The sequence below is a fragment of the Haemaphysalis longicornis genome, unplaced genomic scaffold (assembly GCF_048455015.1).
Source record: "Haemaphysalis longicornis isolate Haplotype H1 unplaced genomic scaffold, Haemaphysalis longicornis Haplotype H1 scaffold_153, whole genome shotgun sequence".
NCBI lineage: Eukaryota > Metazoa > Arthropoda > Arachnida > Ixodida > Ixodidae > Haemaphysalis > Haemaphysalis longicornis.
Window position 1 is genome coordinate 64,407 of NW_027526260.1, and position 14,503 is coordinate 78,909.

Sequence of the window (14,503 nt, forward strand, 5' to 3'; positions counted from 1 at the left end):
CTAAATGTGCACTAATGTGCTTAGGTATTGTGCAATAAAAAACTTTTGCATTGTGTTGGAAAAGTTATAAATAATCCCATATAAAACGTTAGATGGGGACCTTGAAAATGTGTTTTCTGGTCCTTGAAAGTCCTTGAAAACCCTTGAATTTTTGTTTTTCAAGCCTGTACGAACCCTGACTATGTAGTCTACAGGATGTGTGAGGGGTGATGTATCGTCACATAGTTCATATGGAGGAATGCGGCTCGCCAACGGGCCTTCTTGTGTGCAGGGTGAGGGCGATGGACGCGGAAGGCAGCTACGCGGCCTTCTTCTCTCGCGCGGGTGTGCCTGTGGTGCAGATGAGCTACGTGGACGACATCATCCAGAAGGTGAGCACGTCCATCTTGTAGGCGTCGCGGAAGAAAGCTGTGTGGCAGGTCGACGAAAACTTGTGCGTGGCCGTATGTTGCACTTTTAGACCTGGATGTCTTGCTCTGTGATTGGTGAAATTCTAGTGCCATGAACGCAAGGTTTGCGTCCGAATCGGAAGAGTAATTGTTTAAACGGATTCAGGTTTCTTTTTTTTTTTTTTCTGCATGCTGGTGTGCTTCTGGTTGCTGGCTAGGATGTTTTATCTTTGCTCTGTTCTCTGGCGAATTTCCATTTGGTAATTCAGTTGAAAAATGAGAATAATAACCCCTTTTATTTCTTTTTTTTTCTGGCTTTTAGGGCCAGTTTTGTGCTTACCAGTTTTGGGCCCATCTTGAAACTGCGCCGCTCCCAACTCATGCAATTTTTTGTCCTTTCCCACGTTCCTCTGGGCCCTGAAACAGAATAGTCCACCTGCTTCAGCAGCAGCAGCGTGTCCGTGTGTGCCTCAGTGCAACAAATCCCCTCAGGCTTTCTTAGGCTTTCTTACCTAATCACAGCGTGTGATGGGGTTGCGATGGCCTAGTGGCCAAGGCTGTGGCAGTAGTCCGCGGGTATGGCTCAGCGGAGGTGCCTGTTTTTTTATTAGAAGTAAGCAGTGGAAGAGCATGCGTACACGTGCAAGTTTTTCGGCTAAAGATTCGCAGTTTCTCTCAACTCTGAAGTAGCTACAGGCACAATATGGTAAGGACAGGAGAGAAACGAGTGTCGACAAAACAGGGCGCCAGCTTGTTTCGTTTTTGAGCGCGGCAGGCAGACCAGTTTTGCTTGTTTTGTCTGCCTTCCTTGTCATATTGCATCTTCAGCCTCGTTGAATGGGCTGCAAAGACAAAATGCTGGCTTGCTTCATTAAGGCGACTGTTTTTTATCCCGATAACAGTGATGACAATTTCATTAGAAACTTGCAAGCGCTAGGCTTGGTATTAAAGGGGCCATGCAGACAAAACACAAGTTTGGTTCATTCAAAAGGTTGCCTTGTTAGAATCGTACTGACACTACCTTTAACATAAACTTCGCTCAAATAAGCTATATAATGAGGAAAAAAGGGAATGGCCATGCGACCCACATGCTCATTTCCCGAAACAGAACCTGTGATGTCATCATTTGCCCAGCTGTGTGATTGGCGGAGGCTGGCAAAACCAAACGCAAAGTAGGCAGGGCTTATAAGCTTGCCGAACGAGCTATTTGCACTTAAATTTAGGGCACATTCTTTCTATATCAGTAAGAATGGTGGGACAAACGGTGGAAGTTACGAAAGCACACATAAGCATAGAAGCGCCGATGCGTACTTCTGTTGGTACTGCGAGCACTATGCTTGTTTTAGCTGCACAGCACTGCGGCTCTTTGGGGTTGTCTCAGAGGACACGGGCCAATAGGTGTCAGCAACGGCGTCCTACATGACCATATTTGTTCAGCGAACAGCATGTTTCACGAAACGATTATTTTCTCCCTGAACAAAAACAAGCCAGGTTTATATACGATCACTAACAAACCAAAGGCAGAAAACGGCCCGCTGCTGTATGGTGGCGCCATCTAGGTTGACAAACACTAAAGAAGTCTCCGCCTCACAGCAAGTTTAGCTTGAAGACCCGTTCTTACGATGTCATTGCAGACATCGTTGACACACAATTTGTCGGGACAATGAAAATTTTAGCTTAAATTGATTAATTTTGCAGTTACCGTATAATGCGGAATATAGGTCGAGGCGGAATATAGGTCGACCCCCTTACCTTGTAGCCGAAAAATGCAAAAAAAATAATTAGGTACCAACCATTGTTTTATTGAGACTATAACTTGTTTTGTCTCAGATTACTCATTTAAAACTGTCTGAAGTATCGTCGGACGACTGCTTCTGGCTCGCTGTCGCCCACACAGCAGGTCGTCCTCGGTGCAGTCCAGGGAGTTGCTTATGCAGCACTTCTTAAACACTCGCTATGTCATCGTGAAGCGAGCGCAAAGCATGGGACACTCGTGTGCAGACCGGAGCGGCAGCCAGTCTGTGCAGGCGGTCAGCAAACATCTTGGGGTACCCATTCATAGAGACATCGCACGACGCTAGCGGACAAAATTTGCCCCTTTGAACAGCAGCACAGGTGCACAGAGCAGCGCCCATGAAACGAGGTCTTCCGAGCGTTGCATACCGAGAGCTGCCCCTTCAGCTAACGCCGCTAGCAACACTTGGTTTAATGATACCGAACTGGTGCAAGGCGGACACGTCATTGGCCTTGGAAAACCCCCAACTTTTCTTTTAAATGCTGCTGTGGACTGGCACCAAGTGCCTAAACTCATTATGAGCAAGAAGAAAATAGCACGCGCACATTCGCCGACACCGAGAGAAGCAACAAAACAAAGATGGCGTCGCGTCCGATTGATGGTGGTGGCGATGGTGCCTTTGGGGTTTGGATGGGCTCGATGGGCTGCCCGGTCGCCAGATGACAACTGCCAGTGACTGCAATATAGGTCGAGGGGTGACTTTTCGGCCACTTTTTCTGTAAAAAATCTCGACCTATATTCCGCATTATACGGTAATAAAGCATCGTTTGCTTCCGGACAACCGCTGGGGGCACTATGCAACACGAAATCTTTTGAATAAACCAAACTTGTATTTTGTCTGCATTGGCCCCTTTAAGGAAAAAAGATGAGGCAGTGGCCGCTTGTCGCCAGGTATTTATGACATCATGGAATCTTGTTCGTGTGATTGTCTGCTGCCGAACTAGGCCATTGGCAAGAAACCTGGCTGGTCAATGTTAGAGGCCGTCTCTTGAATGGTAATGTGCAGTTAACACGCTTATAACTGCGTTTTGGTGCTGGCCCATCACACGTCACTGTAGCGCAAAATCTCGAAAGTGTTTAACAGCGAATTTGTTTAGCAAATCGTAATTTTTTGTGTCCGCAGTTAAAATTCCAAGAAATTGCCGAGCGCGCAAACACCATGTTTCACGAAACAATTATTTTCTCCCTGAACAAAAACAAACCAGGTTTATAAGTCGGTAATTATTTTATAAAGCCTGAAAGAAGAAAAACTACCGTGCGCGGTCTGCGGCGGCCGCACCAACTGAACGCTGTGATGTCGGGAGGAGGTGCACCGTGATTGGACGATGTTAAAGATTAGCATTCAAACAAGTTTTAGTTTCAGTGACCGCCCAGCGTACCTGGCGCGCGTTTGTCAAACCAAGCATACCCACTTGAGGAGACTGGCCAACATTGCAGTGATTGCCCGGCAGTTAAAAAAAAACCAAGAAAATGCACAGCGCTCGTGTGTGCGTGCCTCACGGCCACCGCCATATCTTTTGTCATCTGTGCACATTTCCAAGCCAAACAAATCCACTTGGGAAATTGGCCAAGATAGCTCCCCTCCCCCAAAAAAACCTCCAGCATTCGCCGTAATGGTGCCAACGCTTGCTCACAACAAGAAGGACAAGTCATAGCGTACGCCCCTCTGAGGTGGTGTCCAGTGATTATCACTTCCGAAAAAATGAAAGAAGCTCACGCTCACAGCATCAAAGATGGGGTAAAGGTCGTTGCAGCAGTGAAGAAGGAGAAAATCGGCTGCAATCGGGGACTTAAAGGGACACTGAGGTGAATTTGTGAAGGTCTAGTTTTTGCTTGCACTGCGTAGACTGGCTCAAATTAACACACTTTTTATCGTTTATCCGGTTGATAAGTCGGCAATTATTTTATAAAGCCTGAAAGAAGAAAAACTACCATGCGCGGTCTGCTGCGGCCACACCAACTGAACGCTGTGACGTCGGGAGGAGGTGCACTGTGATTGGACGATGTTAAAGATTAGCATTCAAACAAGTTTCGGCTTCGGTTGTGTAAAGCAACATGCTTGACATCCGACGTTATCGTTGTATGAGCATTCTCGATATCTCAGTAATCGTCATACCGTGCTTCTGCCGTGTTGTCAGCTGTAAAATGCATAAGATAAGCCTCCCAGGATGGCTTCGAATCGTATCAATCACTAGCCGAGGCCTATGCAGTGGCTGAACGCCCTCCGCGTGACCACAGAAGCTCTAATGCCATGCACTTTTCCCTCATATTTGGAGCTTGCCTCACTCGTGCCTGTATCGTAAAAGCGTGTTCGCACCAGGCCAAGGGTCTGTTGATTCTGGCCTGTGCCCACTGCCCGCAAGTAGTCGGTGCTTATGGCAACAGCACGCCAACGAGAACTAGCTAGCGTGTCAGTGTCAGTCTGTGCACGTTCTGCGAACTCATTCGTGTAGCAGTGAACGTTACGGCCCGAAAATGGTGAACTCAGTATAGAAAACATCTGAAGAAAACGAAAAAATCAACTAACAAAAAAAAAAATGAATCTCCCCTTGGGGATTCAAACTTACGGCTTGCAAAATAACTAACTCAGCGCTCCAGACCTCTTGGCCACGGGCCAGCATTGCCCGTGTTGGAAATATAAGACATATAATGTCGAACCAGTTTACACTTTTATTTAGTTTCAGCATTTCAAGCACATTAGGTGACTATTCGTTGTATAGCGCTCGTGCAGTAAGCGGCCCCCAAACTTCCACAATATTTCACGTCTAGCAATTGCATTTCTTACACGGAAAAGCGTTCGCAGATGTGTGGTTGTGCTGCTGACCGCTGTGCTTGTTCACCCAGCGCAAAAAAGTGCTTCCTGCTCCCTAGTTTTGCGCTGTACGGTAAAAGTTTCAGATGATTTTATTTCCTTACGACCTGTATTGACTTCGCTGACTCTTCTCCCGCCTTCAAGTGGCCTTAGAGTTTCTTACCACCGTACCAGCCAGCGAAGCGTCGCATGTGCGCTTGTGCAGCGCTTGTGTGGCGCAACCTGTACTTGGAGCTTGATACAGTGTACAAACGAACAAAGTAAAGAAAGGCACATTCTTTCATTCAGAAACGTGTCGTGGCTTAGTTTCAACTAAGCGAACAAATTCCGACGACCCATCGGCGGCCGGCGGACTAAACGCTGGGCCGACTGACTCTGTCGGAAGGTCGGCGAGCTGTGCAGTAGCGTAGTCAAGCCAAGTCATTTCCTCCCGACGTCACACGAAAACTCCACAGAAAATGGGCGAGGATGCAGAGAGGAGGACAGCATTTTGAATTGATTTTTCTACTAAATAAATTCGCGTAAACGTGCTCAGAGTGGTCGAAACATGGCCTATGGACTCCAGACTACAATTTGCGCTAGTAATCCCGCAGTGTTTACAAATCACCTCAGTGTCCCTTTAAACCTTCTTGATGGTCGTGAAGGTTGCGTACAGCTTCACCAACGTTCACATCTTGCGCGTTAGTGTCAGCTTCCTTCATTTTTCTTTTTGATATAATTTGGATTTTTTTTTTTTTTTTGTTCAAAAAACGTCTTCTGTGGCTTTACTGGAGCTGACGGGGCTAGCGAAGGCTGGTTCTTTGATATTATGCTAGAATATATTTGTTTCTTTTGTAGCCCCTTTAAATGTATGCTAGTCTGGACCGATGTGCTGCCCTCACTACCTTGGAAGAATGCCTCACAGCCTCATCGTAACAGAGCCTCGCTCCTCCCTGGCCTTCTTGCCCTGCCCGCCCGCAGATGTCGCGGGTGCCGTTCCCGAAAAAGCACACTCAGTACGACCGGTTCTCGCTCTTCCGGGATCACGTGGACCCCGACCTGCGTGCGCACACGGCCGTCGCGGCCGTGGCCGGAGAGCTGGTGCGCGCCCTGGCCGACTCCCTTTTCCTGCCGTTCAACCTGTTCGACTACGCGCAGCTGCTGCGCGACCTCTGCCTCAGCCTGCACCTGCACGCACACGGCCTCGACCTGGGTTAGCTCCGTCCTGCGTGACCTTTGACCCCTGTGCTCGCCGGGGAACGTGTTTCGATGCCTTCGGAGGGGTTGTCCCAAAATGAGCGTTGAGTTTGATGTCAGCTCGCGCGGTGGAGGTATGGAATTTTTGAGGAATGGCTTAAGGAGTTGCACTGCTCTTAGAACTGCTTCCTTTAATTGTTAATTGAACTCTGTGAAACTTGCCAGTCTTGCTGAATTTTTTTCCCCACTGGTTTCAAATATGCCATTATTTTTTTTTTAGCTCCCCGGATAAATAATAAAAGATAATTTGCCATTTTTGGACAAACAATAGACAAAACCGTGTTAGCCATGAAAATGTAACATTAATATTTTTCAGTACTATGAATCTTGGTGAGTGCAATAAGAGAATCGGTTTTTTGATGCACCGCTTGTGACTAATTTTACAGCTCATTAAACTTTGGTGTCACCAGTGGCAAGGAAGCATTTCGAATTCCCATTTCATACACCTAAGTTCAAAACCAATTCTCTTATTGCACTCACCAGGATTCATAGTATTGGAAAATATGAACATTACATTTTTATGGCTAACACTGTTATGTCTATTTTTCCTCCAAGAATGACTAATTATCTCTAATTATCTTGGTAACTAATTGACTTACTCAAAAAATAACAGCATACTTGAAATCATTGCGGGAAAAGCAGCAGGACTGACAAGTTTCTCTGAGTTTACTTACAAATTAAAAGAAATTGTTTTAAGAGCCATGTCCCCCCTTAAACAGCTGCGTTATACTTTGCTTGAAAAAGTGAGTGAAAATTAGAAGTTAATTTAAAACTTGTATTCTTAGGCCAGCTACAAGGCATTGCACTTACAAAGTTGGCAGTGACTGACCAGGTCAGATGCGCAATCTTTTGACGTTTTAAATCCCAAGCAGTATCCTTGTTTGCAATGAGCATGTTGAGCTCATTGGGAACAGGGATCCCATATGGGATCTGAGACATAAAAGAAGTTGTGCATTTGAATTGGTCAGTAACCATAACTTTGCTGTGAACTCACAACCTTACAAGACAGACTACCATCGAACCCTGGACCAAGCCATTGCACTGTTTGCATTGGAGTATGTGGCATTGTGCCTGATGAAGGAAGTGTATGACAGCTGCATCTTACCGGTACTCACCTACAGGGCAGAAACTTGGAGGCTCACAAAGAGGGTTCAACTTAAATTGAGGACGACTCAGCGAGCAATGGAACGGAAGATGATAGGTGTAACGTTGAGGGACAAGACGAGAGCGGAGTGGGTCTGGGAACAAACGCGCGTTAAGAACATACTAGTAGAAATTGAGAAGAATAAGTGGTCGTGGGCAGGGCATGTTATGTGAGGGCAAGATAACCGTTGGTCATCAAGGGCATTAAGACCATACTAGTAGAAATTAAGAAGAATAAATGGACGTGGGCAGGGCATGTAATGCGAAGGCAAGACAACCGCTGGTCATTAAGGGTAACAGAGTGGATCCCTAGAGAAGGCAAGCGTTGCAGGGGGCGGCAGAAAGTTAGATGGGCAGGTGAGATAAAGAAGTTTGCGGGGATAAATTGGACGCAGTTAGCCCAGGACCGGGGTAATTGGAGGTTGATGGGAGAGGCCCTGCAGTGGGCTTAGACAGGCCGATGATGATGATGACAATGCAAAAAAATGCTCATGCATTAGAATCTACTGCATACGTAGGACAAGCTGCCTCAGAAAATGTGCAGCATGCCTGTGTGCAGTTTCTGCTCCGTTTGACACACTCTAGAGGTGTGATCTCTTACCCAACACTGAACCAATCAGCTCGCCTGTGCGAGGGTTTGCTTCCAGCAAGCTGCCGCTGCTTGCAACTTTCGTTCCTGTCAAAATGAAAACAGGGGCTAATGTGCGAGCTATAGATTTAGCTGAAGATTTAGCTGACGATTTAGTGCTGTAGATTTAGCTGACGCTTCCCTCGCGCACTTTTGTTCCCAGGCCCCCTGGACGCCGCCGTGCAGAACTTCTCCGCTGCAGCCTTTGCCTTCCATCTCCGCCAGGATGGCCTGGACACTTCCGAGTGAGTTGGCTTGCCTCGGGGAATCCTAATGACGTTACCATTTTCGTGACCGCGCCTATTCCCATCGGTAGCATGTTATCAAATAATACAAATTCAAATTTTGGTGCTCCCCAAGCTCTTCTGGACAGCTAACGCCATCCAAAGGGTAAAGGAAGAAGTATTGCATCAGTTTCGCTGTCAAGTGCTTATATTTTTGTATGTACGTAAATAACCTTTGTACTTACAGCTTGTATTTGCAGTATTATTGTATAAGAGCCTTGCATTCAAACCGCGTATTTTAATTTTCTTTATGTTTGTCCTGTGCAAAGTAGCATTGATGTTTTCATCGTGTTTTTTTCTTCTTTTTGTTATTTTTTTGGTTTGTTTTCATAATTTTTCGATCATATTCGTAATAAATCTGTTGTTAGACATTGTTCCTGTTGGAAAGGCCTATCGTTCCGTTATCATTTCTCTTACACTTCCTCTTGCACTTTAGCATCAATCATTTTCTGTGGCAGGACAAAAATATTTGCTTGACTACCCAAAAACAACCGATTTTTTTAGTGGGCAGGAAAGTGTTAAATGCGATGAAACCAGAAGTTTAGTGCCCACTTTTTTTTGTGTGTGTGTGTGTATTGGAGAAGAAAGGGATAGCAGTGGCCGTTGAATGTGCGGTTAAATGTGCTGCTGCCCTGTGATGACTGCTGAAAAGAAACTGTGCTTGCTTACTAATTGCCAGGTTTGCCGGGTTGCAGTGCAGTGCTTTTTTAAATAAACCCATTGTTTTTGTTTGGCTAATTTGGATGGCGCAATCAGTTTTGTTGTTTTCTTTTTTTCTTTATTACAGTCGGGTCCACTTATAACGATACCGTTTATAACAATATATCGGATATAACGATGAACAGCTATGGCACCGTCAACTTCTGTATTCTTTCTATGGTAAAATAAGCCGCTTATTACAATGTTCCAGTGCCACGACATCGGATATAACGATTGAATCCTGTGATATTGGGCACCAAAAGTGCAGCAGTGACGACTCTGATGACGCGGTTGCGCAGCCTACTCGGGTAGTGTCTTCATAGGAGGCCCGATGCGTGACACAGTCCCTCGCGGACTTTGTTTCCGCCAAGGACATTTACCTCAGCTAGGTGAAGCACCCATAGATGCTCTTGGAAAAGATTTGCGCTAGCTTCACACACGGCAAACAAAGGTGACCGACTGTGGCTTCTTTTCCGCAAATTAGTAGAAGTACGACCTTGCTGGCATGCGAATAGAATGTTTTGATCTCTGTTTCGTCATTTTATTTCGCAACCCGCTTATAACAATTATCGGTTATAACGATGGGATTTCCTTGGCACTTGGATATTGTTATAAGTGGACTAGACTGTATTTATTTATTTATATTAAGTAGGTTTACGAGTTAATTGCAAAGCAAGATCACTAGAGTCAAAAGGAGCTTTTGTTGTGTTGCATGGTGCCTTTCTAGAAACATGCAGTCTGTTGCAAATTGTGGGAGGGGCTGTGGCTGTAAAGTGTTAAAATTTGTGTTCAGGAACAGCACATGTTCTGGTACTGCCTTCCCTTTTCCTTTCCGTCAAACCAGAAACAACAACAACTGAAAAAAAAAAGAAGAGATTTGGAGAATATTTTTGTGCTTTTTTTGCCGTAGAGTCACTAGCCACAAATGTCACAGCCTTCCTTCCTGAAAAATGAAAATGACAAACAAAAGCATTGGCGACGCCAAAGGTGGTAAACGTGCCGTCAGAACTTTTCATTTCGGTTTTTCGTCAAATTGGACAGAGCCAGCCGTTTGCAATCTTTGTCCAAGCAGTTCTATAGCTCTAATCTACTGTGTAACTTGTCTAGTGTAACAGCGGTGCAACTTGTGTGGTGCATCAGATTGAGCAACTTTCACTGAGAGGTCATTGACCCTTTAACGAGGTCACCCTCCACTTTCATTGAGTGAGAGAGAGAGAGAACTTGTTTATTGCGGCAAGGGCTAATTCGGGGGAGGGGTGGTGACCGCCGGAGGAAGGTCCCTGGTGACTTTGGCAGCCCGGGCGACGATGGCATCTTGCACCGCCGAATCCGAGCTACCCAACGCCCTCGCCCAGTGCTCACTGTCTCGATATGGGGGGAAGGAGCAGGCAAGAAAAGTCCTTGTAATCTGCACCCATGACGTGATGCTTCCCTTGCAAAAGTAAACTGCTCAGAACTTTTGAAGGCTTATGTTGTGTGCTGCTTTGTCCGACCCTCTCGCAGTCCCATGGCCATCCGCATGGTGAACGACCAGTTGTTGCTGCTGGAACGAGTCTTTCTCGACCCCAGGGGACTGCCCCAAAACCCATACAAGAAGTGAGTTGTCAGTTTGAAACACTTCTCAGCACCAAATACTCTTCTGGCATGCAGTATGCGACGACTCGTTCTTGCTAGTCGCTGAACACTTTTGTGACATGCTTTGGTATGCAGCGGCTTGTCCTCCGGTAGATATAATTAGATTGGGTTACTTTTATATGTTTTTCTGAATGCGTTGACCTCAGCACTGTCCATACAGATAAAGGCGATTGCTTTCAGGCAGTCTTTTAGCTTACTATAACATGTATTAACTAGACAAATTATGCATTTCTACGCATATAAGACGTCACTGTTTTTTTTTTTTTTGCATTACAGATTTTTCGAGGTACTCGCCAGAGAATAATGCTTTCGCTTTAATGGGGCACACTGGTCTTAAACCAAAAACTTTGTTAACAGTTCTGATGGTGAAAATTCATTCATTCCGATTCATTCATTCCGATTGTAGATATGAAATTTGTTTTTGTGTGAAACGGCTATATTCAAATTTATTTGGAATCTTTATATTTGATTTTGTGACAGCCTTTGTAAAAAAACTGCTGCAGGGATGCAGCTGAACTAGGTACCAGTGAACTGTGCACAAATCAAGGAGTGCAATAAGACTAACAGTATCATTCTGTCTGGTCCGTAGCAGAAGTTATGACAATTTGAAGTTTGGGATTGGAAGGTGGGAATCAGAAAAACCAGTTTGGGCTTCCGAGCCCAAACTTCAAACAGTCGTAACTCTTGCTACAGACCAGATAGAATTATGACGTTAGCCTTATTGCACTCCTTGATTTGTGCACAGTGCACTGGCACCTAGTTCAGCTGCATCCCTGCAGCAGTTTTTTTACAAAAGCTGTCACAAAATCGAATATAAAAATCCAAATAAATTTGAATATAGCCATTTTACACAAAAACAAATTTCATATCTACAATAACAATAAAAAACTAAAAATGTCCCTCAATTCGGATCATCAGAACTGTAAAAATAAAGTTTTTGGTTTAAGACCAGTGTGCCCCCTTGAAGGTAGAATTTGGATGAAACGTGGTCGGTTGCATGTTCGTCATCCGCAGGCACCTGGTGCTGTCCCCTCCGGAGCTGCCGACGTACGTGGACGAGATGTTCCCCGGCATCATGGACGAGTTCACGCGCCTGGTGGACGAGCTGGGCTCGCCCGCTGACCCCGGCCCACACTTGGTCGTGCTCCGGCAACACTACTCCCTGCTGGTGCAGGTCATCCAGCAAGCGGCCGATACCCTGGCGGCCGTGGTACCGCCCGCTGCCGCCACCGCCGCCTGAGGGGCGAGATTACGTTCCCTCGTGTCTCTTCGATTCGGCCCACTCTTCTTGGAAGAGGCCAGTGCCTATGCCGCCTCCTTTGTCCGCGACTAGGTCTGCCGCCATTGTTGCCTGAGAACCCCACTGTAGTCGTGTGTCTCATAGAGTTTCATACTAATACCTATATACTAGAGGAAAATCTCACGCGTGCTGTCGTCCCACCATAGCAGCAAGCAATGTTCCTTGTCTACTTGACTTGGCTAGCCACATGGCTTCTTTTAGCTCTTGAAGCCAAAATCAACGACGAACGTAACATTTTTTCGTCCAGCATAAAGCTTCTAAATAATCCTTGATGAACAGATATTTTTGGAACTCCATTTAAATAATAATTCGCCATATTTAGATAGTTTTGCAACAATATTGTTGCTTTTTTAAAAGCACAGGCAACTTTTCAGCCTGTTCAGGAGCCATGCCAAGGACAAGTGGAACATGCTTCCCCGGACGGAACGCTCGCCGAAGCGCGGCTCCCCTACACAGTGGTGCCAGATTTCCCTCTAGTATATATTAGTTCAAAACTCTATGGCGTGTCTCTTCAGTTCGGCCTGCACTTCTTCTCAGACCAAGCCAGTGTCGGTGCCACCTTTGTCGATGACTAGTTCGGCTCCCTTCCTCGACCTCAGCCTGAACCTTTTCTCTCAAACGGGCAGGAAGAGTAGAACTAGTTGTGCATGAAACTTGCACAGTCAGTTAATTGAACGGCGAGTGAGTTGCAGTTGCCAGAATGAGTGACGACACTGCGGCTGTGAGGGAAACGGGGTCACTTAGTGCGTGGAACATCTGAAGGGTCACTCATCTGAAGCTCGTAATTTTCAGTTCTTATATGGATTGCACCCAAAGCCTGTTGGAATGTGCGGAGCACTGCAATGAATGCATGAGTACTAAGTGAGCAGGTAGACAAGTTTATGCTAGTTTTTGCTGCCACGATGCATAACTCAAATTATGGCATGTCATTTGAGATGGGATCTATCATGGCTCTGACATGCCAAGATATCTGCACCATTGTGGTTTAGATCAGTTGAGCACAGCTGTGTGATGCGACTATAGTAGCTTAGATGTTACCCAAGCACGTAAAAAATTACACATGTTGACTGACTGATTGGCTTTAATCCGCTTGAGGTGAAGTCAGCACACACGTCTTTAGCTCCGGCTGCAGTCCTGACATTCTGTTTACAGCTAAGGCTCAACTACACCCTGGCAGCAAGCTTTCATCTGCACCATCTACTGCAACGGTGCAGCCTGTGTGTCTCATGGTGGTTGTTCAGTGGCAGTTACGGACACTATTGAGCCTTATTTCCCACTTTGGTGGCCTGAGAGGCACTGCATATTGCCTAGGACAACAAAGCCCTGCAACCAGTCACTTGTGCACTGGTGCTGTTGCTATTTCTCTTTTGTGGCCCTTAGTAAAGATCCATTTGATGTTACTGACAGCTTAGGGGTAATGTCATCGCTTGATGTAACCCCATTATTCCCTTATGTGAATATCGTTTGAGTTCAAGGTTTAGAAATAAGGGTGTAAAAGTGACCCCCCTGAATGGAGTTCCCTTGGGTGTAAAGGTGATCCCCTGAATGGAGTCAGTAACGTTGTTGCTTGATGCACAATCTGCAGGAGGAGAGAGGACTTCTTTACTCCCTTTTGTGAGTATCGTTACAGTCCAAGGTTTAGGAGTAAGGGTGTAAAAGTGAACCCCTGAATGGAGTTGTGAAAAGTGTTCCCGGATGTAGTTTACTTGAGTGCAAAGTTGAGAAAAGGGTTGTAAAAGTGACCCCCTGAATGAATCAATCTCAGTCACGCACACCGCTGCCACTTTTTCATGCAAGTGCAAGGCATGCTACTTGTTTTCCTTTAAAGGTGATTTTAAACATCTTGTGAAAAGCGCAGCAGCATGGGTGACATATCCTCATCTCTGCAAGGGAGTCGCAGTTACACCCTTATTTTTTGTGCTGGTGTGCAAATGCACCCCACAGGTGTTACCTCTTGAGCACTTCAGCATTCTGCAGCACGCTGTTGTAGTTAGAGGACACCCCTGTTTACCGTTCAAGTTGTTAGAACTCCACCCTGTACTCTGGCACCCCAGCGTACTCCCTCACTCATACTCATACATAAGCACTTACACTTGTCTCAACACTATTGCCTGACAGCTTTGTGCAGAGCTTTGAAGCATGTTTGAGCTGTAGCTTTCCAGGCACAAGAACTTTTGAGAAACCTTTTGAGTGTTACTGCAGGTTCAGTTAGGTAAGGCCACTTGGATAGTGTTATACACAAGAAGTGAATCATTCAGGACTCGGGCCATTTTAGAAAGGTGTGTTTTTGTCTTGCTCTAAGCTTAATCGCTTTCAATGCCCATCGCAATGCCATTTTTCACGACGACTGTGCTGTCTTGGCTGCTAATTATCGTAGAAACTGCTTTGAAAAAATTGTCAATAAGTTAACTGAGGAGTTGCAACGGTTGAAAATTGTTGCGCGAGCAAACATATTTCAGGCGCTTGTTCCTTAAAAAGTGTGAGACTGGCTGGACAGTGTGCAACAAAACGCCGTCAAAACTCCAAGGTTGAACAAATTGCATATCATTGTTAGCAGCAACGCAAGTTTGAGGGTCTGAGTC

General features: G+C 45.8%; 1 protein-coding gene across 1 annotated transcript in view; it reads left to right on the top strand.

The window, feature by feature from the left end:
- Nucleotides 1-14,332, top strand: part of LOC144165988 (N-acetylated-alpha-linked acidic dipeptidase 2-like) — a 41,040-nt gene extending 26,708 nt beyond the window's left edge. Inside the window, exons 9-13 of the mRNA XM_077695656.1 lie at nucleotides 272-371; nucleotides 5,957-6,188; nucleotides 8,167-8,248; nucleotides 10,490-10,582; nucleotides 11,636-14,332. Coding sequence (XP_077551782.1) covers nucleotides 272-371; nucleotides 5,957-6,188; nucleotides 8,167-8,248; nucleotides 10,490-10,582; nucleotides 11,636-11,861 — 733 coding nt within the window. The 3' untranslated portion in view covers nucleotides 11,862-14,332. The remainder of the gene's footprint in view (nucleotides 1-271; nucleotides 372-5,956; nucleotides 6,189-8,166; nucleotides 8,249-10,489; nucleotides 10,583-11,635) is intronic.
- The last annotated feature ends 171 nt before the right edge of the window (nucleotides 14,333-14,503 follow it).